The sequence below is a fragment of the Rhinoderma darwinii genome, chromosome 1, assembly GCF_050947455.1.
Source record: "Rhinoderma darwinii isolate aRhiDar2 chromosome 1, aRhiDar2.hap1, whole genome shotgun sequence".
Classification (NCBI taxonomy): domain Eukaryota; kingdom Metazoa; phylum Chordata; class Amphibia; order Anura; family Rhinodermatidae; genus Rhinoderma; species Rhinoderma darwinii.
In genome coordinates, this window is record NC_134687.1 from 454,647,795 (window position 1) to 454,673,505 (window position 25,711).

Here is a 25,711-nt window from a genome sequence, read left to right on the forward strand (position 1 = left end):
AAGTTTCTATATTCCCTGACTTTTCGGCTGACGTACGAGAGCGCCGTGCAACATTTATTGCGGTCAAGAGATGCCTGATAGATCTGGGCATACTGTATTCCATGTCTCACCCCACAAGATTGAGGATAGTAGTCTGTGAAAGATCCATTTTCTTTCATTCCCCACAGGATGCGGATGAGGCACTAGGCAAGGATGTCCCCTTTCCCCATTGCTCTTTGCCCTTGCTATTGAGCCATTAGCTATACGGATACGACAGCACTCCCCAAAGAGATTTGTTTGGGGAATAGGGAGGATAGAATTGGCTTATATGCCAACGAGATGGTCCTTTTCAGGTCTCAACCGAGTGTTTCTTTTCCACTAGCAATCACAACTTTGGAAATCTTTGGGCAGTTCTCTGGACTTCACATCAATTGGAGTAAGTCCTTCCTTATGCCTTTACAGGGGATGGGATGGTCCGACTGCACGTGGCTTGCGGGTTGTAACTTCATTTAAGTATATAGCATAATTATTAAAGACCATAGGAATGATCATGTATCCAATGTTTTTCCACAATTGGAATATATAAAAAGGTCAAGTTTAGGGTTTGGAGCACTCCTCCCCTGGCAGTGGCCGGTATAATCAAATTAATCAAAATGGTCAGACTCCCCAAATGCCTCTATATCCTTGAACATGCTTCGACTCCAATGTTTAAGTCTTTTTTTAAACAGATTCATGCACTATTTCCAGCTTTTATATGGAGCTCTAATCGTTCTAAACTCAGCCGAATCACCTTGCAACGTCCAAAAACATTAGGAGGAGTGGCGTTACCAGCTCTCTTCCTATATTATTTGGCGGGACAATTAAGATATTTAATGTTATGGGTTGAGAAAAACCCCTTGCCGAATAGGGACCATCATTTAGAGTTTCATTTGCAAATTTCCAATTTGTGGCCAGTGTTGGAGAGTCCTCCGGGTACCATAAAAAACATGCTACCCATTCATAAAGTGGCAACTCAGGTATGGATGGCTGCGAAATCTATTTATGGTTACTCCGACGTGAAAACAGATATGTCATTATGGTTTAACCCCATACTTTTACGCAGTTGTCAGATGCTCTAGCCCGGTCCTTTTGGATTCAGCATGGGGTATGCACTATTGGGGATATTTACATGGATAATGTCCTCAAATCATTTACACAGATGCAATCTGATTTTGAGCTACCTAGCGAAGCCTTTTATAGGTACCTACAATTACGCCACGCTATTAAGTCCCAATACCCATCCTCTGAGATAAACTTCTCCCAATTCCCGTTGATAGGAATTTTTAGATCCCAGGGACCCAGAGGCTTGATCTCCACCATATACACATCCCTCATTCAGGCCAAATCAGCCAGCTCACCCCTACAGGTGAAAGACAGGTGGACTGCTCAGACAGCAGACCTGTCGGGAGAAGATTGGGATGAGATTCTCTCCTCTCTACTATCAGTCTCTCCCGCGGCCAACAGGATGGTACAACTATCCATAATTCACCAAAGTTACCTTACTCTTGTTAGAATGAACAATATGGGCAGGTACCCGAGTACGGAGTGTCACAGATGCCGCTTTCAAAGGTCAGATTTTTGGCACATGATATGGGCGTGTCCAGCTATTTCCTCTTTCTGGGAAGAAGTTGTAAGGGTAACTACTGACATAATGCACATACCGGTCCCCTCTACCCCGCAAGTATGTCTGTTTGGTATCTTAGATGATCAACGGCCATACTACACGAGGACATTTCTTAGAGAGGTATTGTTTATGGCGCGTAAAACTATTGCTCTCCGATGGATGGATCCACGACTTCCTACCACATCTAAATGGAAATCCCTTAATTCTATTGTCCCGTACGAAAGAATAATGTATAGACAGAGGTTGTATTGATAAATTCTCTAAGATCTGGGAGGCATGGTGTACCTCTTCATTAACTCAATATAACCCGCATAGGTATACTGATATTAGAATCTCATTGACACACAATGGATGTCATTACATTTGTGTTACATGCGTTATACAATATACATATTCTGTTACTGCTGATGTGGTTTTATATGTCTGATCTCATATACTCCTTGAAGTATTTCCCTGATAGGTTTCATTCATTCTCCGATGTATCCGGTATTTTATTATATACAAATACGGATTACATTTGTACTACAATTCAATAAAACGAGTTTAAAAAAAACAAAAAAAACAAAAAGTGTGTTTAGTGCAACTTTATAATTTGTTTTTATTAAAAAGAACGTACTTTTTAAAATACAGCTGCGCTGTATTCTGTGTACCTGCCAGGTCTGCGGGACTGAAGGGTTTAGTGTTAGCAGGTCCTGCGTGTCTCTGACACGCAGTATCCTTGCGTTAACCATCACATAGATGTGACAAATATGTGTTCATAACTTAGATGTGATAGATTACAGGTGGATCCGACTCGCTGACACTGAACCCCTCAGGTCCGCGGGACTGACCGATTCAGGTCTTGGCGAAAGGTACAGCTGCTCTGTATAGAGAATACAGGGCAGCTGTAACTCAAAAAGTACAATTTTTTTTTAATAAAAACTAATTAGAAAGTTGCACAAAACCTTTTTATTAAAAAACCTCTTTCGAAGGTGTATATAGCCTTTAACACAGAAAACGCACAAAGGGAGATTAATGATAACGGTCTAGCAGAGCAGTACAGCTTTCCTTTCTTATAGCACTCTTGAAAAATTAAAATTGCGACGTGACTGGTTGCTTCGGGAAGCGAAGATCATTTCTCTGTTAGACAGCTTTCATGAATCTCCTCAAAATAACTAGAGGATAACATATACTGCCTTACAAAATTAAAATGAGAAGATTATGTTAATATTTAACCTCAACCTTTGTCAGATATTAGTGAAAGGTGTTATTTACACTACTCCAACACTAAAGGGTTTTGTGTTATTTTCTTCATTGTAATGCAGTGCAAATCTTAAGATAATCATGCCTCATACAAAGGATTCTTACCACTACAGTGACAGCTTTTCTATGGCCCACAAAGTCCATGTTCGTTTTCCAGCCATCACGCTCAATAATCTGTGCCGTAGGACCAGAGTTGTTCATTGCATGAGCAGATACAAGGTAATGTCCATCCGGAGACCAACTCAGACGTAACACATGGGTAGTTCCTCCACACTAGGACAAAGTATAAGGCTGCTTTTAGGTAGTGTTTATATACAATTTATTTACAAAACACAAAAGCATTTGGGGATGTTGAGATAGTTATATAGCTGGTACCTCGTCAAACGGCTTGGTGATATTAGTTTCTAGCTGCCAGTCCATGGTCCTCCAGACTTTTAGACTATGGTCATCAGCTTGTGAAGCAATATACTTCCCCACAGGGTCCCAGGTCAGTCCTTTAACCAGTCCCGAATGGCCCTTCAATGTAGCTATAATCTCTGCAAGATTATGTGAAATATTCCCATGAAACTTACTTCAAACATTCTTAAACCGGTCTCAAAATGGTTGATAAAATGAATACGTTCAGAGATTATATATAATTTAGCCAACCTACCAGGAAATTTGAGGGCATTCCATATTACAACGGTGTTATCAACACTACAGGAAGCTAGCCATGCATCATGTGGAGACCAAGCAACATCCATTACATCTGAAAGGGGTTTTAAAGACAAATAAATTATACATAATGTATCATAACACACCGCAGCTTATACAACACTACTTTTACATTGGGGGTTTTACACTGGGCGATTATCGTGCAGACGAGCGTTCATAGAACGCTCATTGCCGATAGTTGCCCAGTGTAACCAGGGCAGCAATCAGCAGATGAACGAGCAAACGCCCATTCATCTGCTGATCGTATAGCTTTAAAAGAGTAAAATAGTATAGTTGTCGGCAGCATATCTCCTTGTGTAAACAGGGAGATGTGCTGCCGACATGATAATAATGTATGGGGACGAGCGATCGGAGTAACAACCGCTCGTCCCCATCCATAGCTCCTTGAGACAGGACCAAACGCGCGCCAATCAATGAGCTGTCTCGTTGTTCGGCGCTCGCTGTATCGGCCTTTAGAGCTGTGCGCCCAGTCACACGTACTTACCTCCAGAATGATTCCTGAGAATGGAGAGGCAACGCCATTGTTCTACATTTGCCAATTTACTGCTGGAGCCAAAAACAGTACTGGGTCCAATGTATCTGAGAAATGAGCACAAAGCAGAACAAATATATATATATATATATATATATATATATATATATATATATATATAGATATTTCAGGATAAGGTAGAATAAAACATGCACTTCAACTAGTAATATGGATTACAACATCTAGGATTACCCCCAAAAAAAGCCTATCAGCTGTTTCTTTATAGAAACCATGGGAATTTTTAGAAAATTATGACAAGAAATATATCAGAGCCACTGATGACAACCCTCCATACTGTATATCCAAAGTCTAGTCAGAATGCTTATCTAGCAATCAGTGGTTATGGGAACTGTATAAGATATTTGCATGTGTAACAGATATATATCTCAACAACAGAATAAGTTAAATAAATGGTAAACAGATCAGATAAAAACAAAACATCAAAAAGCTAAATGATAGTTTGTTCTCTAGCAGATAGTAATATAGCCATGAGTTTGGGGACTAAGGGAATATTTAACAGTTGCAGAATGATAACTGCCTGAAAGTGGCTCAAGCCTATTGTTTTATTTATGTATTATTTATGATAAGCAGCGAGAGCGGTGACTGACGAATTTCCGTTTGCAAGTATCCTATTCTTTTAGGAATGGCGCAGACTCTCTCTCTGGCCTTATTGGGAAGAATCAACATTACAACACCACTACAGTTTACCATTTGAAAAAATCCAAACCCTTTAATAACCAATTCACTCAAGAAGGCGTAGTGTGGACAGTTGTCCTCCGCTCACCCAGATTTCTTCCACACCATGATGAGTTTGTCATCTCCTCCGGACGCTAAATATGCTCCATTGTTGGACCATCGAACGCAATTCACACAAGCTGAAACAGAGTGTATGCAAAGATTATTCCAATTCCACAGTGACAGCATGGCGATAATAACGAACTGCTCATACGGAGTCCGCTCTTCCAATGCCAGTCCCTATCCCTGGGTTCTTTGACACCATCTTAAAGCTCGCCTCTTGTTCAAACAAGAGGTGTGAACCCCCAGAGCAGTTATTTGCGATGTAGTCTGGTACCTAAGTGGTTGTCCATCTGGCACAGCATCTTGGGAATACTTTCATTCTTCTCATCTTCTTCCTTAACAACAGGTGGCATATTCCATATGACAACTTTTCCAGAATCTTGCCCTGTGAAAAGAAAACATTATTTACCCATTCCGATCTTATACTGAGGGTATATTGGTGTGTTGCCAATATCTAAGTGTTTAAATAACTTGCTAATAAACACATTTTATTTGATACACCATAGTCTATGTTCACAGCTGCATTGGGCTTTATATTGTTCTGCTCATCAGAGGAGTAGAACAAGGGAAAACCGGGAGCAACGGTTCTGTTGCACCAGACACCACTGACTTTAATGGGTTCTGTTGGGTTGTCTGTGGTTTTACCGAAAACAATAGCGCAGCATGCTGAACTACCGTTTCTGGTCATCTCTGACGGACCTGCGAAGGACCCGAATGGAGACTGACGCAGATGTGAACAGAGCTTTAGGCTATGTTTATACCTCGTTTTTCCCTATGCTTGGCTACAATTGAATACGTCAATGTTACATGGCAAAGTATACATGCCTTAGATAGTCTACTGTATCAGAACTGCAACTTTGGCCTGACTTCCAACAGTCAATAGTGTTGCGGTTCTTATGGGTAGAAGTGCTGTGTGACCTCAAAAGTAAAACAATGGCATGCATCTAATGTCTGTTCTAGGGATGCACGACGCATTGAATCTTCGATACTGTTTAGATACCGTGCACCCTCAAAAGGTTCAATACCGTTATTTCATGTATTTCAAAACTAAGCTGTGCGGTTGTAACACATGAATGTATGAGAGCGGGGCTGCAACTGTGTGATACAGCCAATGCCCCACTCCTGAAAAGGTGTGCGCGCGGTCAGCATGATGTGATGCGGTCCGCGCTACACTAATGATTGCCAGCACTGAAGACAGAACATGGCGGGCGCACTGCAAAACACCGCTATGTGCTGTCTTCAGTGCCGGCGCTGCCGCCGACAGCGTGCGCACTTATTGGCAGGAGCGGGGCATTGGCTGTATTACACAGCCGCGGCAGAGATCAGAGAAACCTCATCTCTGCCGCTATTCCCCTGAATGCTGCCATCAAAGCTGACAGAAGCATTAAGGGGAAAATGAGAAGGGGGGATGCCCCTGGATCGCGTCACAGGAATTCGAGGGCCATACCATATATGGGCAGACAACCCAGGGTTTAGATATATACCAATACATTAAAGTTCAAAAATTAAAAAGTACAAAAAAAATAAAATGTTAAAAAAAATAATAATTAAAAAAAACACATTACAATAAAAGTTAAAATAAGTCTCGATACATAAAATACACATTTTGTTTCGTCTCGACCGTAATAACACATTTATAGCGTCATGCTTGTTTACGCGGTTATAAAATAAAAAACTGCTTTCTCTCACTTATTAATGTGAGGCACGAGGTATTATGAATTTTGAGCCTCCATGTGCCTCACATTAATAGTAATTAACCCCATCATGTACCTCACACATTAACCCAATGTTGTCCATTATGACGGAGGAACAGGATGGGGTTAATTACTATTAATGTGAGGCACAAGGAGGTTCAAAATTCATCACACCACATGACTCCCATCAGAAAATGGAAGAACTCTTATTATTATTATTGTTGCAAAAGTATCGTTTTGGTATTGAGTATCGCAATACTAAACAAAGTATCGGTATAAAGTATAAATTCTGATATCGTGACATCCCTAGTCTGTTCCAGCTGTGAGATATACTACCAAAGTTTAGCAGAACAATACGTGAGTAGAAGTAAACCAGGCATGCAAATATAATAAGATCTTTACAATCCACAAATGACAGTAAAACACACCTTGTCCTCCTGTAACAAATTTTGTGCCATCGGGATGAATGTCCACGGAAAATATTGGTTTGCCTAAAATTAGGGGAAAAAAAAGAAAGGTTTTAACATATGGGTACATACAAACTAAATTATTCCTACATTATTGTAAGCGCATAAGGAAATGGATAATTTATGCGACCTATCGCACCAAAGATCATTTGCACTAGAATAGCAGTAGTGTAATCGCAGCCAAGATCTAGTCAAATGTACACACTGGTGACTAATAATAATGTACAGCTGCCAGGGCATGGACTGATCTCACTGCACTAGATGCCACCATGCCAGGTGTTGCATCATCCTCTACAGGTGACAGTGCATCTCTGCTGCTGCAGAACCAGCCCCCAGGGAACCCCTCACCAGCTGCTAATATGGTGGCTATTGTGGCGAGTTGTGACGGTGATGATCACACAGACATCAATACATAATAGAGCATTAGAATGTACAATGCTGGAAAACTTCTACTGGTCCTGCTGCCATCACCAGTGACCTCGCCCAAGATAATACAGGTCTCTATCGCAGCTTCCGTGGGCATCGCCATGTATAGACTAGTAATATTACACATAGACAGAAATAGTCAAATTCCCATTCAAACTCAAAAGTTATTGGTTATTTGGCGACCTCTCCAACTTCTGTGGCCCCTTGGGGCCACTCTCCCGCCTGCTCCTGCCTCACCATTGTGATTAACCCAGGTGGGTTTCAGAAGCTTCATTGTCCCGCTGTGCCCGGAGCAGGGTGTCAGCTCCGGCCGCCCATTGAGCACCGGAGCTTTCCCCTGTGCAGGCTTCTCGGAGCCGCCTCTCAGCGCCGCTCCATCCCGCTCCGGCACCCGCACCAAGACCGGAAGCCCGCGGGAAGTAAGGTTTAAAAATGTCCTACTGGAAACATAGACCTGGAAGCAGGCGTTCCTTGTTAAGAACAGCGTAGAAAGGGAGGGACGCACCGCTACTGACAGGCGAAGATAACTGCAGCAGCGAGCGACCCCCGGGAGGCTGCACACTCCTAAACCCTTCTATTTTCTGACCCGTATATTAGGTGATACGTTGAAAACCTGAGGAGATTATTTATGGCGGGCTACAGCGGAGATGCTGGTCTGTGCTACAGAGATGGGCTGGTCCTGAAGGCAGTATGGGCAGACGCTAAGGGTATGTTCACACGGCCTATTTACGGACGTAATTCGGGCGTTTTTGCCCCGAATTACGTCTGAAAATAGCGCCTCAATAGCGCTGACAAACATCTGCCCATTGAAAGCAATGGGCAGACGTTTGTCTGTTCACACGAGGCGTATTTTTACGCGCCGCTGTCAAATGACGGCGCGTAACTAGACGCCCGCGTCAAAGAAGTGACCTGTCACTTCTTTGGCCGTAATTCGAGCCGCTATTCATTGACTCCAATGAATAGCAGCGCGAATTACGGCCGTAATTGACGCGGCGTTCAAGCGCCTGCACATGCCGGTACGGCTGAAATTACGGGGATGTTTTCAGGCTGAAACATCCCCGTAATTTCAGCCGTTACGGACCCCCGCCGTGTGAACATACCCTAAGGCCTCATGCACACGACCGTGTTTTTGCGTCCGCAATTCCCCCGCAAATCCACGGGAGAATTGCGGACCCATTCTTTTCTATGGGGCCGTGCACACGACCGTAGTTTTTGCGGTCCGTGCACGGCCCGGGAACCCGGACCGCAGAAAGTACGGACATGTCCTATTATGGTCCGGAGTTGCGGTCCGGGCTCATTGAAAACAATGGCCCGGCCATGTGCATGTGCGGGCGGCTTGCGGCTGACAGTCCGCTGACAGTCCGCAGCCGGCCGACACGAAAATCACGGGCGTGCACACGGCTACGGTCGGGCTACGGTCGTGTGCATGAGGCCAAAGGCTGCGGACTGACTGACAAGCCACTCATAGTCACACGTTTTGCTAACTGCTTTTATTTTAAAGGAACACAGCAGCCCATAAAAGTGGAAAGAGCTGCTAATATCATTCACACATATGTATATAATAAATGTATTTGGAGGTTCTCAGCAATAGAGCTCTGTACTATAAAGAAGCGATCATGGGGGCACATATTTTTCTGGACTTCCTGTTAGAAACCAAATAGGCTCTACCCAGCCCAAAATGGCTACCTACCAATAGATACAATAATAGTGTATAGTGAGGGTATGTTCACACGGCCTATTTTCAGACACAATTCGGGCGTTTTACGCCTCTAATTACGCCTGAAAATACGGCTCCATTACGCCTGCGAACATCTGCCCATTGCTCGTAATTTGTTAAGACGTGTGAACATACCCTAAGGAGTCTGGCCATACACATAAGGCTTCGTTCACATCTGCATTGGGGTTCCCTCGGAGCTTTCCGTCAGAACGGGGCCCTGATCAGACAAACGGAAACCAGAGGTTTCCGTTCCCATCACCATTGATTTTAATGGTGACGGATCCGGTGCCCATGGTTTCCGTTTGTCTCTGTTGTGCACCGGACCCGTCGTTTTGCCGGAAGCAATAGCGTAGTCGACTACGGATCCAGTGCACAACAGAGACAAATGGAAACCATGGGCACCGGATCCGTCACCATTGAAATCAATGGTGATGGAAATGGAAACGGAAACCTGGTTTCCGTTTGTCTGATCATGGTCCCGCTCTGACGGAAAGCTCCAAAGGAACGTCAGAACGGGACCGCAACGCAGATGTGAAAGAAAGCCTTAGATGGCTACTCCTCTCCCCAAAAACATGCAGGTCTAAAAGAGCAGGAGTGTTTTGTTTTCTCAAGGGAGAGGAGATAAGCAGCTACTAGGTACCGCTTATTGGGAGACAATGCAGGTAAGGCAGAGCGGCTGGTTGCTAAAGCTGTTGGACTCGGATACCTCACCTGCAAATCTGTCCAAGTGAGGCTTCTGTGTCTGGGGCCTCAACAGTGCACGTCGAATATAAGCCCTGCACACGATCTAAAGAAAATGGATCCCGCCGACATTGATTGAATGCGTATGGAAAGTTTTAGGGCTTGTCCACAAGTAACGTAATTGCTGCAGAAAATTTCCGCAGAATTTCCGCATTTACTGGCAGAAAATCCGCACCATTTCATGTGTTTTTATTTTACTGCAGAAAATAGTGCTTTTTTTGGTGCGTTTTGTTTAACGGCTGTGTGATGGTGATATTTCTTCTCCCTGTGATGTCAGTCCACCCTCTGTAAGAAATTCTGCAGCAAATTATACAGTAGATCAGAAAAACGAAGGAAATCAGTCCACTTTCCGAATTACGCACCGCAGGTGAATTTCTGGATGGAAATTTTCCGCATCGTATGGATGACATTTGTTACATCACACCCATTTTGCTGCTACTGTATTCCATTGCAAGAAACGAGACTAAAAGCAGCACTCAGCAAAAAATGTGAATTTATTCACCCAACACAGCAACGTTTCACTTCCTCCATGGAAGCATTTTTTTGCTGAGTGCTGCTTCTAGTCTCGTTTCTTGGATATATGCATGAGGAGCGCGTCACTCCTTATTTTTGAAGCTAGCACCAACCGTTTTCTTGGCATTTACACAGTGCTGCTCCTATCCCCTGTTCTACTGTGTATTCCATTGCATATTTTCCGTCCGCAATTCCGGATGGAAAATACGCAGCAATTCTGTTACGTGTAATCAAGCCCTTAGACTGAAAGTTTAGTGTCTCTTTAAGTAGTGATCACGGGGTGTGTGCCTAAGGCCCCATTCACATCGCGTTTGTGCTATCCGGCACGCGTATAAGTTTTTTAGAAAAATGTGGACTATTGAAAAGGTATACAAACGTGTACCATTTTCTGTTTACGTCAGTTTTTTATAGCGTGTATGTTTAGCGTATACTCATACGTCAGTATACGTTTCTGTCTGTTTTTTACCTAAAAAAAAGTATAAGATTTTTTTTAAAGTGAACACTGATAGAAAAAAAAAACCAACAAACAAAAACGGATAGATTTACTATATGTAAACGGATACAAAATATAGCATTACGTTTGCATACGTCGTCCATTGAGATCAATGCTAAAAAATGTTACGCCACGCATACGTTTTTTTTTAAGTACAGAATAGCGTTGCAGACTACACTTTTCTGTGCTTTCAAAAAACAGTATCCCAACGTAAACCATGACAAACATAGACCAAACAGATGCTATTTTATTCTACGATTGGCCCATTATAGTCTATGTATACACCGAGCTGTACGTTTCAATGCTTTTTTAGTGTTTAAAAATGTATAAGCTCGGCGGATATCACAAACAGGATCTTAACAATACAGTGCATTTGGAAAGTCTTCAGACCCTTTCACTTTTTTCACATTTCGTTATGTTGAGGCCTTCCCCATCATTCTGCACTCAAAAATACGCATTATGACAAAGTGAAAACCGAATTTTAGCAATTTTTTCAAATTTATTCAAAACTCAAGCTTGCATGAACATACTGTAAGTATTCAGACCCTTTGCTTTGACACTTGAAATTTAGCTCTGGGGCCTCCCATTTCTCTAGATCATCTTTGAAATGTTTCTATACCTTGATTGGAGTCCACCTGTGGTAAATTCATTTGATTGGACATGATTTGGAAAGTCACACCCCTGTCTATATAAGGTCTCACAGCTGACAATGCATATCAGAGCAAAAACCAAGCCATGAGGAGGAAAGAACTTCCCTGTAGAGCTCAGAGACAGGATTGTTCGGGGGCAAAGGTCTGGGGAAGGGTACAAAAAAAATTATTCTGCACTGAAAGTTCCCAAAAGCACAATGGCCTCCGTAATTCTTAAATGGAAGAAGTTTGGAACAACCAGGACTCTTCCTAGAGCTGGCCACCCCACCAAACTAAGTGATCGGGGGAGAACGGCCTTGGTAAGACAGGTGACCAAGAACCCAATGGTCACTCTGGCTGAGCTCCAAAGATGCTGTGTGCTGATGGGAGAAACTTTCAGAAGGTCAAGCATCACTGCAGCACTCCACCAATCTGGGCTTTATAGCAGAGTAGCCAGAAAGAAGCCTCTCCACAGGCAAAGACACATAAAAGCCGTCTGGAGTTTATAAAAAAGCACCTAAAGGACTCTCAGACTGTGAGAAACAAGATTCTGTGGTCTGATGAAACCAAAATTGAGCTTTTTCGCCTCCATTCTAAGCGTCATATCTGGAGGACACTGCTTATCACCTGGCCAATACCATCCCTACAGTGAAGCATGGTGGTGGCAGCATCATGCTGTGGGGGTGTTTTTCAGCGGCGGGGGCAGGGAGACTGGTCAGGGTTGAGGGAAAGATGAATGGAATAAAGTAGAGATATTCTTAATGAAAACCTGATCCAGAGTGCTCTGGACCTCAGACTGGGCCGAAGGTTCACCTTCCAACAATACAATGACTCTAAGCACACAACCAAGACAACACAGGAGTGGCTTAGGGACAACTCTGTGAATGACCTTGAGTGTCCCAGCCAGAGCCCTGGCTTAAACCCAATCAAACATCTCTGGAAAGACCTGAAAATAACTGTCCACCGACGGTCCCCATCCAACCTGACAGAGCTCGAGAGGATCTGCAGAGAAGAATGGCAGGAAATCCCCAAATCCAGATGTGAAAACCTTGTGGCATCATACCCAAGAAGACTGGAGGCTGTTATCACTGCCAAAGGTGCTTCAACTAAGTGCTGGGTAAAGGGTCTGAACAGGGGCGTAGCTAAAGGCTCATGGGCCCGGGTGCAAGAATTCAGCTTGGGCCCCCCTACCCCTCCCCAACACCACCATCATCAGACCCCTGCGTGCACCTATTCCCAGACGCCTTGCCCAACAGCCCCCATAGTATAATGCCCCCACACAGTATAATGCTCCCATAGCTGCCCCCACACAGTATAATGCTCCATAACGTATAATGTCCCCCCATAACAGCCCCATACCATATAATGTTCCCCATATCAGCCCCCACAGTATAATGCCCCACATAGCTGCCCCCATACATTATAGTGTCCCCCATACAGTATAATGCCCCCCATATCAGCCCCCCATACAGTAAAATGCCCCCCATATCAGCTCCCCATGCAGTACAATGCCCCCCATATGAGCTACCCATACAGTACAATGCCCCCATATGAGCTTCCCATACAGTATAATGCCCCCCCATATGAGCTCCCCATACAGTATAATGCCCCGCCATATCAGCTCCCCATACAGTATAATTCCCCCATATCAGCCCCCCATACAGTATAATTCCCCCATATCAGCCCCCATGCAGTATAATGCCCCCCATATCAGCCCCTCATGTAGTATAATTCCCCCATATCAGCCCCCATACAGTATAATTCCCCCATATCAGCCCCCATGCAGTATAATGCCCCCCATCTTATCAGCCCCATGCCATATCAGCCCCCCATGCAGTATAATGTTGTCCCCCCCGCAATATCAGCCCCCCATACAGTATAATGCCCCCATATGTGCATAATAGAAAAATAGCATAATTACTTACCTATCCCCATTCCCACGCCGGGTGGAGGATCCTTTGCCTCCTCCGGTGTGTGCTATGAGTGACTCGGCGCAGACAGGCGCGATGATGTCGCTACATCCCGCCAGCCCCGCGTCGAGCCGCTCAGGGCACAGTGAATGCTGGATCGAGGCGACGTCAGCTTTTTGGAGTGGAACCATTGAATGGAACCGGGACCTCAGTGAGTGACTCGCGACCCCTCGGAGGTCTTCACACGAATCCCCAGGGGGACGCGACCCACAGTGTGTAATGTATTGTGCAGTTTGCGGTGGAGAGAGGACGGGGGGGGGCTGTAATTTAACGGGCCCCCAGTCTCCACCGCAAACAGCACAGTACAACACAATACATTATAAGGCAACACATTACATTACAATACATTGCAAGCGAACACAATATAACACAATACATTACAATACAATACAGACTCTGCAGCTTACCTGGAGTCCTCCGCACCGGCTCTTCCACTGCACTGGCTGGAAGACATGTCACGTGACAACACGGTCACATGGTACACTAAGTGTACCATGTGACCGTAACCAAGAAGTGCCGACGTCACGGCACAGAAGATTTATTTAACAAGTATGTGGTATGGCAACGGGGGCCCGTGGGCCCCCCAGGCTTAGGGGCCCGCTCGCAACTGCGACCGCTGCGACCCCTATAGCTAGGCCACTAGGTCTGAATACTTATGTCAATGCAATACTTTAGTTTTTCCTCTTCAATAAATTAGCAAAGATTACTAGTATTCTGTTCTCACTTTGTCATTATGGGATATTGAGTGCAGAATGATGGGGAAAAAACTTGGATTTTATTTTATTTTAGCACAAGACCTCAACATAACAAAATGTGAAAAAAGTGAAAGGCTCTGAAGACTTTCCAAATGCATTGTATATCAGGCAATCCTGCCAAAACAGTCACACAACACACAAATTGAGCAGCAGCTTGCTGTTAGTGATTGGAAACATTCTTGTTTATGTCTAGATCGGAAGGGAATTGCAAATTTAAGCATATTAGAGAGTTTATTATTTTTGTATTTGGGGGAGCTTCAGAGAAATGGTTGTAAAACTGCTCTAAGGGTGTGTTCACATCAGCATTCGCTTTCCGTTGATGGGTTCGGTCTGAGCTTTCCGTCAGAGGAACCCATCAACAGAAAGGCAAACGGAAACCATAGCTTCTGTTTGCATTACCATTGATTTCAAAGGTAATGCTTCCGTTGCTAATGTTTTCCGTTTGTCTCTGTTCCGTAATAGTTCAGTTTTTTGACTGAATCAATAGCGCAGTCGACTACGCTATTGATTCCGCTGTGGATTCTGCACTGAATATACACAGAAAATTTCTGCAACGTGTGGATGAGATTTGTTAAAATTTTATGCCACAGAAAATCCAGATTAAAAATCAACAGCAATTTTGCTACGTGTGAATATAGCCTTAACCGCTTCCCGACCGCCCACTGTATATTCACGTCGGCATTTGCTGGGCTCTGTGCAGTGCCGACGTGAATTCACGGTGGGTGTTAAAAGCACGATCCGGGTGTCTCAGAGTAGCGCTGACACCCGGATCGCGCTGTTAACCCCTGCCTCTGGTCCCGGAGACATGACCGGGACCTAATTGGTTCAGGTCCCGGTCATGTGATCGCAGGGAAAGCTTGTTGTAGCAACGAACTGGAAAGTTTGTTACTACAACAAACTGGAAAGTTTGTTGCTACAACAAACTTTCCCGGGGACCGATTGCGGGTGCTGCAGTCGGTTATAAGCCTCATAAGCTTCCTGTCAGTGTGACTCTCAGCGTCACACTGACAGTTTATAATACGTTACACTACCTAGGTAGTGTAATGTATTATAGCAGCCATTAGTGCTGCAGGTATTCAAGTAAAACAAGTAAAAATTAAAAAATAAAGTAATAAAAATGTTTTATAAAAGTGTAAAAACAAGTTATAAAAGTTACAAAAACCCCAAATTTTTTTTTTCTATAATAAGTCTTTTATTATAGGAAAAAAATGAAAATGTTAAAAAAAAGTACACATATTTGGTATCACCGCGTTCGTAACAAACCAAACTATAAAACTATAATATTATTTTTCCTGCACGGTGAACAGCGCAAAAAAAATAATTAAAAAAACAATGTCAGAATCACTATTTTTTGGGTCATCAACCCTCCAAAAATATAGAATAAAAAGTGATCAAAAAGTCGCATGTACCCTAAAATAGTACCAATAAAAACGACAACCCGTCCCGCAAAACACAAGCCCTTACACAGCTTTTTTGACTGAAAAATAAAAAAGTTATGGCTCTCAGAATATGGTGACACAAAAAAAAAATTATTTTATCGAAAAGTGATTTTATTGCGCAAATTCCACAAAACATAAAAAAAACTATATACATCTGGTATCGCCGTAATCGTATCGACCCGCAGAATAAAGTAAAATGTAATTTATAGCGCACGGTGAAAAGTGTAAAAAAAAAAAGACGAAAGACATTGTCAGAATTAATTTTTTTGTCACTTTGCTTGCCAAAAAAATCTAATAAAAAGTGATTAAAAAAATCACATGTACCCTAAAATGGTACCAATGAAAACTACAGATTGTCCCGCAACAAATAAGTCCTCGCACGGCTCCGGTGAAGAAAAAATAAAAAAAGTTCTGGCTCTCAGAATATAGCGACAGAAATTGTGCAGTGTCCAAAAGCTGATAAGATCGGGCGCCATTTATATGTGCGACATCGGCCACATATCTGCATATTATTATTTATTTACCGAATTATTATACCCTCTTATTATGTCCTGATGTACTCTGCCCTATTTACACATATCCCCACATCATAAACTGAAATACCAGCAAAACCCCAAACAGAACAGTTACCAAGCAAACTCTGCGCTCCAAAAGCCAAATGGCGCTCCCTCCCTTCTGAGCCCCACAGCGTGCCCAAACACAAGCTTACGTCCACATATATGATATTTTATATCCGGGAGAACCCGCTCAACATTGTATGAGGTATTTGTCTTCAGTGGCACAAACTGGGCACAACATATTGTGCGTTAAAATGGCATATCAGTGGAAAATTTTAATTTTCACTTTGCACCATCCGCTGCGCATTAACGCCTTCGCGCACCACGACTTAACAGCATGTCGTGGTGCGGGGGGTTATATATGGAGCGGGCTCATGCGCTGGGCCCGCTCCATATTCTGCAGGTGTCCGCTTTGTATTAGAGCTGACACCTGGGACTAATGGACAGGAACAGCGATCGCGCTGTTACAGGAGCCTGTAAAAATGATATTATACTGCAATACATTAGTACTGCAGTGTACTGTACCAGCGACCTAATGATCGCTCGTTCCAGTCCCCTAAAGGGACTTTTGGGAGGTTTCCACTGTTTTGGTACCTCAGGGGCTTTGCAAATGCGACATGACACCCGAAAACCATTCCAGCTAAATTTGAGCTCCAAAAGCCAAATATTGGTCCTTCCCTTCTGAGTCTTGCCGTGGGTCCAAACAGCAGTTTATTACCACATATGGCGTATTGCTGTAATCAGGACAAATTGCTTTAAAAAAAATTTGGGGTGATTTTTCTCCTTTATTCATTAAAATTAAACATTTCTATGTTTTTTCAGAAAAAAGTCGATTTTCATTACACTAATTCCACTAGATTCAGCAAAAAAACTGTGGGGTCAAAATGCTAACTATACCCCTAGAAACATTCCTTGAGGGGTGTAGTCTACAAAATGGGGTCACTTTTGGGGGGTTTCCACCGTTTTGCTCCCTCCAGGGCGTTGCAAACGCGACATGGCACTGAAAACCAATCCAGCAAAATCTGCGCTTCAAAATCCAAATGGCGCTCCCTCCCTTCTGAGCTCTGCCGTGGGTCCAAACAGCAGTTTAGTACCACATATGGGGTATTGCTGTAATCTGGAGAAGTAGCTTTACAAGTTTTGGGGTGCTTTTTATTCTTTATTCCTTGCAAATATCTTTTTTTTTATATTTTTTCAGAAAAAAAGTAGATTTTCACTTTCACAGGCAAACTCCAATAAATATAGCAGAAGACCTGTGGGGTCAAGATGCTAACTATACCCCTAAAAAAAAATCCTTGAGGGGTGCAGTTTCCAAAACCATGTCACTTTTGGGGGATTTCCACTGTTTTGGCACTACAAGACCTCTTCAAACCCGACATGGTGCCTAAAATATATAAAAAAAAGGAGGACACAAAATCCACTAGGTGCTCCTTTGCTTCGGAGGCCGGTATTTCAGTTCATTTTCACACTAGGGCCACATGTGGGATATTTCTAAAAAGTGCAGAATCTGGGCAATAAACATTGAGTTGCATTTCTCTGGTAAAACCTTCTGTGTTACAGAAAAAAATGTATTACAAACAGGGTCGTAACTAGGAAAGACTGGGCCCCATAGCAAACTTTTGACTGGGGCCCCCCCCCCTCCCCTGGGTGTCACACAACCCCCCCCCCCTTGTAGATAGTGCCTTTTTTACAGCCCCCCTGTAGATAACGCCATACAGCCCCCCCTCTGTAGATAGCGCCATACATCCCCCTGTAGAGAACGCCATACAGCCCCCTGTAGATAATGCCATACAGCCCCCTGTAGATAACGCCATACAGCCCCCCTGCAGAGAACGCCATACAGCCCCCCCTGTAGAGAACGCCATACAGCCCCCCTGTAGGGAACGCCATACAGCCCCCCCTGTAGAGAACGCCATACAGCCCCCCCCCCTGTAGGGAACGCCATACAGCTCCCCCCCTGTAGGGAACGCCATTACAGCCACCCCCCCCCCCTGTAGGGAACGGCATACAGCGTCCCCCCTCCCAAAAAAATGCGACCTACAGTGTGTCCTACAAAATACATGTATCCCCTCTCCACAGGATCTCCACAGGATAGGGGATACATGAGTGATCGCTGGCAGCGATAGGGAGAACGGGGGACTGAAAGTCCCCTGAACTTCTCCATGACAAACCTCTGACATCCGGCGTCTGCGCAGCTAAATAAAAATGAAAGGAGCGCTGGTCACGCATGCGCACAAGCACGACCGGCGCTCCATTCATTTCTACGGAGCTGCCGACACAGACCCCGGAAGTCAGAGGTTAGTCATGGAGAACTTCGGGGGACTTTCAGTTCGTTCTCCCTATCAATGCCATTGATCACACATGTATCCCCTGTCCTGTGGATAACCTGTGGATAGGGGATACATGTCCTGTGGAGAGGGGATACATGTCCTGTGGAGAGGGGATACATGTCCTGTGGAGATCCTGTGGAGAGGGGATACATGTCCTGTGGAGAGGGGATACATGTCCTGTGGAGAGGGGATACATGTCCTTTGGAGAGGGGATACATGTCCTGTGGAGAGGGGATACATGTCCTGTGGAGAGGGGGGGGATACATGTATTTTGCTCTATTTTGCGCCTTCAGGACCAGACACCGTTTAGCCATTTTTAGCACGTGTTAGTTAAAATGGCTTTTATTTTCTTTATTTGTTGGGCTAACGACGTGATTTTTGCGAAGTTTTTTCTGTAGACAATGCAGGTTTCATTTTTTATTGTTTTTGTACACACCTTTTTTGCTATTTTAGAATTTTTATTCATAAAGTTTGAAAATAATAGTAAAAAAATAAGCTTTTTTACATTTCAGCAATATAGACCTTTTATTTGTGATCGTCATTGTCTACCGTAAATTTTTATATATTACATGTCTATATTAGGGTAATTGGGTCAGCGCTAGCGTTACAACAATGATTGGCGGGGGGGGCGGGGAACGTTTTTTTTTTGGGGTGGGTATTTTATGTGTATTTATTATTAAAATTTTTTTTGCACTTTACTTTATTCTTTTTTTATTACTATGGTCTGTCAAAGAAGACCTTTGGGGAACTTTATATATATATTTTCTTTCTTTTACACCATGTTTTTCCACTGTAACTGGGGCTGCACAGCAGCCCCAGTTACAGGGGAAATCAGCCCTCTCATAGTGACGATTGTCACTAATAGGGCTGTGCTGGGTCTAGTAAGACCCAGCAGCAGTCTGTCACTAACGGCACCCGGCGATCATGTGACCAGTCACATGATCACCGGGAGGAATAGAGACAGTGCCGCTGCTGCTGTCTCTATTCCTGTACACAGCGCGCATTCAGCGCTGTGTACAAGTGATCAGAGAAGACAGAAGCAGCGAAAGCTGCTTCTATCCTCTCCTCAGGGTCCACGGCAGTCACTGACAGCCGGAGACCCGACATTCAGCTGCCCGATCGCGCGGGCAGCAAGTTAAAACCCGAGCCGTAGAAAGTCTATGGCTCGGGTTTTAAGGACCCGTCCCTGACCGCTGGCTGTAAAAATACAGCCAGCGGTCGGGAACCAGTTAATGGCAGAGCGGGGAGATACCTCCCTGCTCTGCCGTAGTGTTCAGTGGCGTCCCGCTGTAGCAGCCATAGCGGCTGCTAGCGGAGCCTCCGGCCATGGTGGGGGCCCATGCCGGCGGGCGACACGGGCCCCCTCATGCCGCGGGCCCCGTAGCAGCCGCTACTGCTGCTACGGCGGTAGTTACGCCACTGATTACAAATGAATTGCAGCAAAAAAAAATTCCTGTGAAACGCCTAAAGGGTTAAGAAACTTTCTGAATGCTGTTTTGAATACTTTGAGGGGTGCAGTTTTTAATATGGGGTGATTTATGGGGTCTATCTAGTACATAAGGCCCTCAAAGCCGCTTTAGAACTGAACTGGTCCCTGTAAAAATCGCCTTTTGACATTTTCTTGAAAATGTGAGAAATTGCTGGTAAAGTACTAAGCCTTGTAACGTCCTACAAAAATAAAATAATGTTAAAAAAACTATGCAAATATAAAGTAGACATATGGCATATGTGAAATAGTAACTATTTTGTGTGGTATTACTATCTGTTTTACAAGCAGATACATTTAAAATTATAAAAATCATAATTTTTGCAAATTTTCTCAAAATTTTGGTGTTTTTCACAAATAAGCAATGAATTTATTGACCAAATTTTTCCACTAATATAAAGTACAATATGTCACGAGAAAACAATCTCAAAATCGCTTGGATAGGCAAAAGCATTCCGGAGTTATTACCACATAAAGTAACACGTCAGATTTGAAAAAATTGGGCTGGTCCTGAAGGCCAAAATGAGCTCGGTCTTGAAAGGGTTAAAGTGTAGCTAAACGTTTAACAAACTTCTGACATGTCAGTGACATGTCAGAAGTTTTGATTGGTGGGGGTCCGAGCACTGAGACCCCCACCATTCGCTAAAACAAAGCAGCTGAAGCACTCGCGTGAGCGCTCAGCTGCTTTGTTTCTGTTCAGCTATTTCTGGAAAGCCGATGTATCGGAGTACAGGCTCATAGACTTTCTATTCAGTCTGTCCTCCAATACGATGGACTTCCTGTCAGAGTGACAGGACGTCACTGCCGTTCGCGATGCACACTGTCGATGACAGTGTCTGTGACAGTGTCGGTGACAGTGTGCATCGGGAACCGGGAGATCAGCTGTCCCTGACAGCTGACACTCCACTGTTGCCGATCAGCTGCTCATTGGCGCTGATTTCGGCAATTAATCCGTTACATTCGGGGCTCGATTGGGTTTGTAGCACATCAGCAGCCCCCATGCAATTGTGTGGGCTACTGATGCTTGTGATGGCACCCGGGGGCCAGACAACGGCCTCCGGGTCTGCCATGTACAGAAGCCTATGAGGACCAACCTCTGGCTGGTCCTCGTAGACTAACTGTCAGAGTGACTGTGACGTCACACTGACAGTTGGAATACGTCACACTACCTAGGTAGTGTAATGTATTATAGCAGCGATCAAAGCTGCAGTTAAAAAAAGAATGTGCAAAAAGTAAAGAAAAAAGTAAAAAAAAGTTAATAAAAATGTTTTACAAAAGTGTAAAAATAAAAGATTTTATTTTTCTTATAATAAGTCTCTTATTATAGGGAAAAAATGAAAACGTTAAAAAACAGTACACATATTTGGTATTACCGCGTAACGACCCAATCTATACAACTATAATGTTATTTTTACCGCACGGTGAACGCCGCAAAAAAAACAAACTAAAAACCATGCCAGAATCACTATTTTTTGGTCACCACCCCTCCCAAAATATAGAATAAAAAGTGATCAAAAAGTCGCATGTATCTGAAAATAGTACCAATAAAAACTACAACCCGTCCCGCAAAAAACAAGCCCTTGCACCGCTTTTTCGACTGAAAAATAAAAAGTTACGGCTCTCAGTATATGGTGACACAGAAAATAAATTATTTTATAAAGAAGTGATTTTATTGTGCAAACGCTACAAAACATAAAAAACACTATATACATCTGGTATCGCCGTAATCGTACCGACCCGCAGAATAAAGTAAAATTGTCATTTATAGCGCATTATGAACACCGTAAGAAATAAAGAATTTAAAACGCCAAAATCACTGTTTTTGGTCTCCAAAGCTCTAAATAAAATGTAATAAAAAGTGATCAAAAAGTTGCATGTACCAATAAAAACTACAGCTCATCCTGCCAAAAATAAGCCCTCACACCGCTCAATTCATGGAAAAATAAAAAAGTTATGGCGTTTGGAAGGCGGGGAGTGAAAAACTAAAATGGAAAAGCAAAAAAGGATCAGTCCTGCAGAGGTTAATTAATTTCTATTAAAAAAAATAAATTATTACTACATGTGGGGTATTGTCGTACTCGGGAGAGATTGCGTTACAAATTTAGGGCAACTTTTTCTCCTTTATCCCTTGTGAAAATGAAAAAATTCAACATTTTAGTGGACAAAAATGTTTATATTCATTTTTACGGCCTAATTCTACTAAATTCTGCAAACAACCTGTGTGTTATAAATGCTTACTATACCCCTAGAAAAATTCCTTGATGGGTGTAGTTTCCCAACTGGGGTCACTTTTGGGGTGTTTCCACTGTTTTGTTCCCTCCAGGGCGTTGCAATCGCGACATGGCACTAAAAACCAATCCAGCAAAATCTGCGCTCCAAAATCCAAATGGCGCTCCCTCCCTTCTGAGCGCTGCCGTGGGTCCAAACAGCAGTTTATTACCACATATGGGGTATTTCCGTAATCGGGAGAAGATGCTTTACAAATGTTGGGGTGCATTTTCTTTTTTATTCCTTGTAAATATTACAAATTTCTATGTTTTTTCAGAAATAAAGTAGATTTTCATTTTCACAGACTAACTCCAATAAATATAGCAAAATACCTGTGGGGTCAAAGTGCTAACTATACCCCTAGATAAATTCCTTGAGGGGTCTAGTTTCCAAAATGGGGTCACTTTTGGGGAGTTTCCACTGTTTTGGCACCACAAGACCTCTTCAAACCTGACATGGTGCCTAAAATATAATCTAAAAATAAGCAGGCCCCAAAATCCTCTATGTGCTCCTTTGCTTCTGAGGCCGGTGATTCGGTCCATTAGGGCACTAGGGCCACATGTGGGATATTCCTAAAAACTGCAGAATCTGGGCAATAAATATTGAGTTGTATTTCTCTGGTAAAACCTTCTGTGTTACACCATTTTTTTTTATTACAAATTAATTTCGTCAAAAAAAAAAGAAATTTCCCCTCTACTTTGCTTTATTTCCTGTGAAACGCCTAAAGGGTTAAGAAACTTTATGAATGCTGTTTTGAATACTTTGAGGGGTGCAGTTTTTAAAATGGGGTGATTTATTGGGGGATTCTAATATATAAGGCCTTCAAAACCACTTCAGAACTAAACTGGTCCCTGTAAAAACAGCCTTTTGAATTTTTCTTGAAAATGTGAGAAATTGCTGATAAAGTTCTAAGCCTTGTAACGTCCTAGAAAAATAAAAGGATGTTCAAAAAACTATGCAAATATAAAGTACACATATGGGAAATGTTAACTAGTGACTATTTTGTGTGGTATTAATATCTGTTTTACAAGCAGATACATTTTAAATTTAGAAAAATGCACATTTTTGCAAATTTTCTCTACATTTTGGTGTTTTCCAAAAATAAATATTGAATTTATCGACCAAATTTTTCCACTATCATAAAGTACAATATGTCACGAGAAAACAATCTCAGAATCGCTTGGATAGGTAAAAGCATTCCGGAGTTATTACCACATAAAGTGACACTTGTCAGATTTGAAAAAATCGGCTGTGCCACAAGGCCAAAACAGGCTGTGTCCTGAAGGGGTTAAATGAAGAAGGTATTTGTTTGGTACGCACACCAGACTTCCTGTCAGTGAGGACTGGAAAGAATCAGCCATCTAGTTGCTGCTTACATGATTCACACATAGATATTGAAATGCTATCAGAAGTGATGCTAAATCCCAGTTATGATAGTGATTGGTTTTTATAATAGGGAAAGGCATAGCTGTGTTTATTACTATAGACTATTCCCATTTTAGAGCCTGAATGATGAATTTTTGTTTTTTACATTAGGAAACTGAATTTCTACATTGTCTAATATACTAGTGCCCTTAGCAGACTCTTTAACAATGAGGATTTGATAATAGAAGAGAGCAGAGGTGAACAATCTGTGTGAAATAATGAGCCAATATTAAGAATGGAGAGGCAAAAGTGTGTTGTGATGTGCTGATGATCATCACTACAGCCCGTTATTGTCTCCACTGAAAGAATACAAGTGCCATACATGGCAGCTGCAGGGATTTACCCCCAGCTTCTCTCCTGTATTACCTGAATAGCTCTGAAATCTCCATCAGATGTTCTTTTTTTGTGCTCAATAGCAATGATCAGGAAATCCAAAACGAAATCTGGCATACGAGCACATTTTTGTGTAAAAGAATGCCACAATATTTGTAAAATAAGGTCAATACTCAAAGTAATATACAATTTAGTACATCTGCCAGGGGCGTAGCTAAAGGCTCATGGGCCCCGATGCAAAAGTTCTTATTGGGCCCCCCCCCCCCCGAAAACTTCTCATGGCCGACGGTCCGCAGCTTTCAGCTGCATCGCTGGGTCTCCTAAGTGACCCAACAATGCAGCACCAGCAGCCGGGGCGTCATTATAGCTGGGTTCACACACCCTATTTACGGACGTAATTCGGGCGCTTTAGCATTGAATTACGTCCGAAAATGCGGCTCAAAAGCGTCTGCAAACATCTGCCCATTCATTTGAATGGGTCTTACGATGTTCTGTGCCGACGGTAATTTTTTTTACGCGCCGCTGTCAAAAGGCGTCGCGTAAAAAAGACACCCGCGTCAAAGAAGTGCCTGTCACTTCTTCAGACGTAAATGGAGCCGTTTTCCATGGACTCGATGGAAAACCAGCTCCATTTAACGTCCGTAATGGACGTAGCTAAAGACGCCTGCACATGCCGTTACGGCTGAAATTACGATGCTGTTTTCTCCTGAAAACAGCTCCGTAATTTCAGGGTATGTTCACACTTCTTTACAACACCCACTTGGTCAAAAGTAAAAACACGCCCAGTTGGGCATTAAGAAACGAAATCTAAAATTGCTCATAACTTGCTCAAAAATGATCGTTTTTCAAAATAAAAACCACTGCTGTTATCTACATTCCAGCGCCGATCAGATTATGTAGGAGATAGGGCACTTATAATCTGGTGACAGAGCCTCTTTAATGAGGGTTGTGTTTTTTTATTTCAATAAAATATTTTTTCTATGTGCTTATATCTTTTTAAACTTTATTATCACAGCCTTAGTAATGGCTGCTGGCTGATTGACAACCTCCATTACTAAGGTGGGGCTTAATGTTAGCAGGTGCAGAGGCTAACACTAACCCCCATTATTACCCCGGTACCCACCGCCACAAGGGGTACTGGGAAGAGCCGGGTACGAACCAGTACCCGTCCATCTGTAGTGGCGGGCAGGCACCGGGGTGGCCGCAGGCTGGTAGTATTAGGCTGGTGAAGGCCAAAAACAGTGGCACCTACCACCCTGGTAATGCTGCCTGCTGCTGCTGTGTTGTATCCGGCTAGTTATGAAAATTGGGGGGGGACCCGACATCGTTCTTTCCAATTATTTTTTATTTTATTTATTTTTAAATGACGTGGGGTCCCCCCCATTTTTCATAACCAGCCAGATACAATAAAGCAGCAGCAGCCTAGCATTACCAGCGTGGGAAGGGCCACTGTATCTGGCCTTTCCCCTCCTGATAATACCAGCCTGCGGCCACCCCAGTGGCCGACCATCACTACAGATGGTCAAGTACTGGATGGTAC

At 43.2% G+C, this 25,711-nt stretch overlaps 1 protein-coding gene across 1 annotated transcript in view; it reads right to left on the reverse strand.

Annotated features, from left to right (window-relative positions):
- Positions 1-7,977, reverse strand: part of HIRA (histone cell cycle regulator) — an 82,966-nt gene extending 74,989 nt beyond the window's left edge. Inside the window, exons 1-8 of the mRNA XM_075832383.1 lie at positions 7,753-7,977; positions 7,051-7,113; positions 5,203-5,313; positions 4,915-5,005; positions 4,083-4,177; positions 3,537-3,632; positions 3,260-3,420; positions 2,990-3,157 (exon numbers count right to left, since the gene is read on the reverse strand). Coding sequence (XP_075688498.1) covers positions 2,990-3,157; positions 3,260-3,420; positions 3,537-3,632; positions 4,083-4,177; positions 4,915-5,005; positions 5,203-5,313; positions 7,051-7,113; positions 7,753-7,789 — 822 coding nt within the window. The 5' untranslated portion in view covers positions 7,790-7,977. The remainder of the gene's footprint in view (positions 1-2,989; positions 3,158-3,259; positions 3,421-3,536; positions 3,633-4,082; positions 4,178-4,914; positions 5,006-5,202; positions 5,314-7,050; positions 7,114-7,752) is intronic.
- Between the last annotated feature and the right edge of the window lie 17,734 nt (positions 7,978-25,711).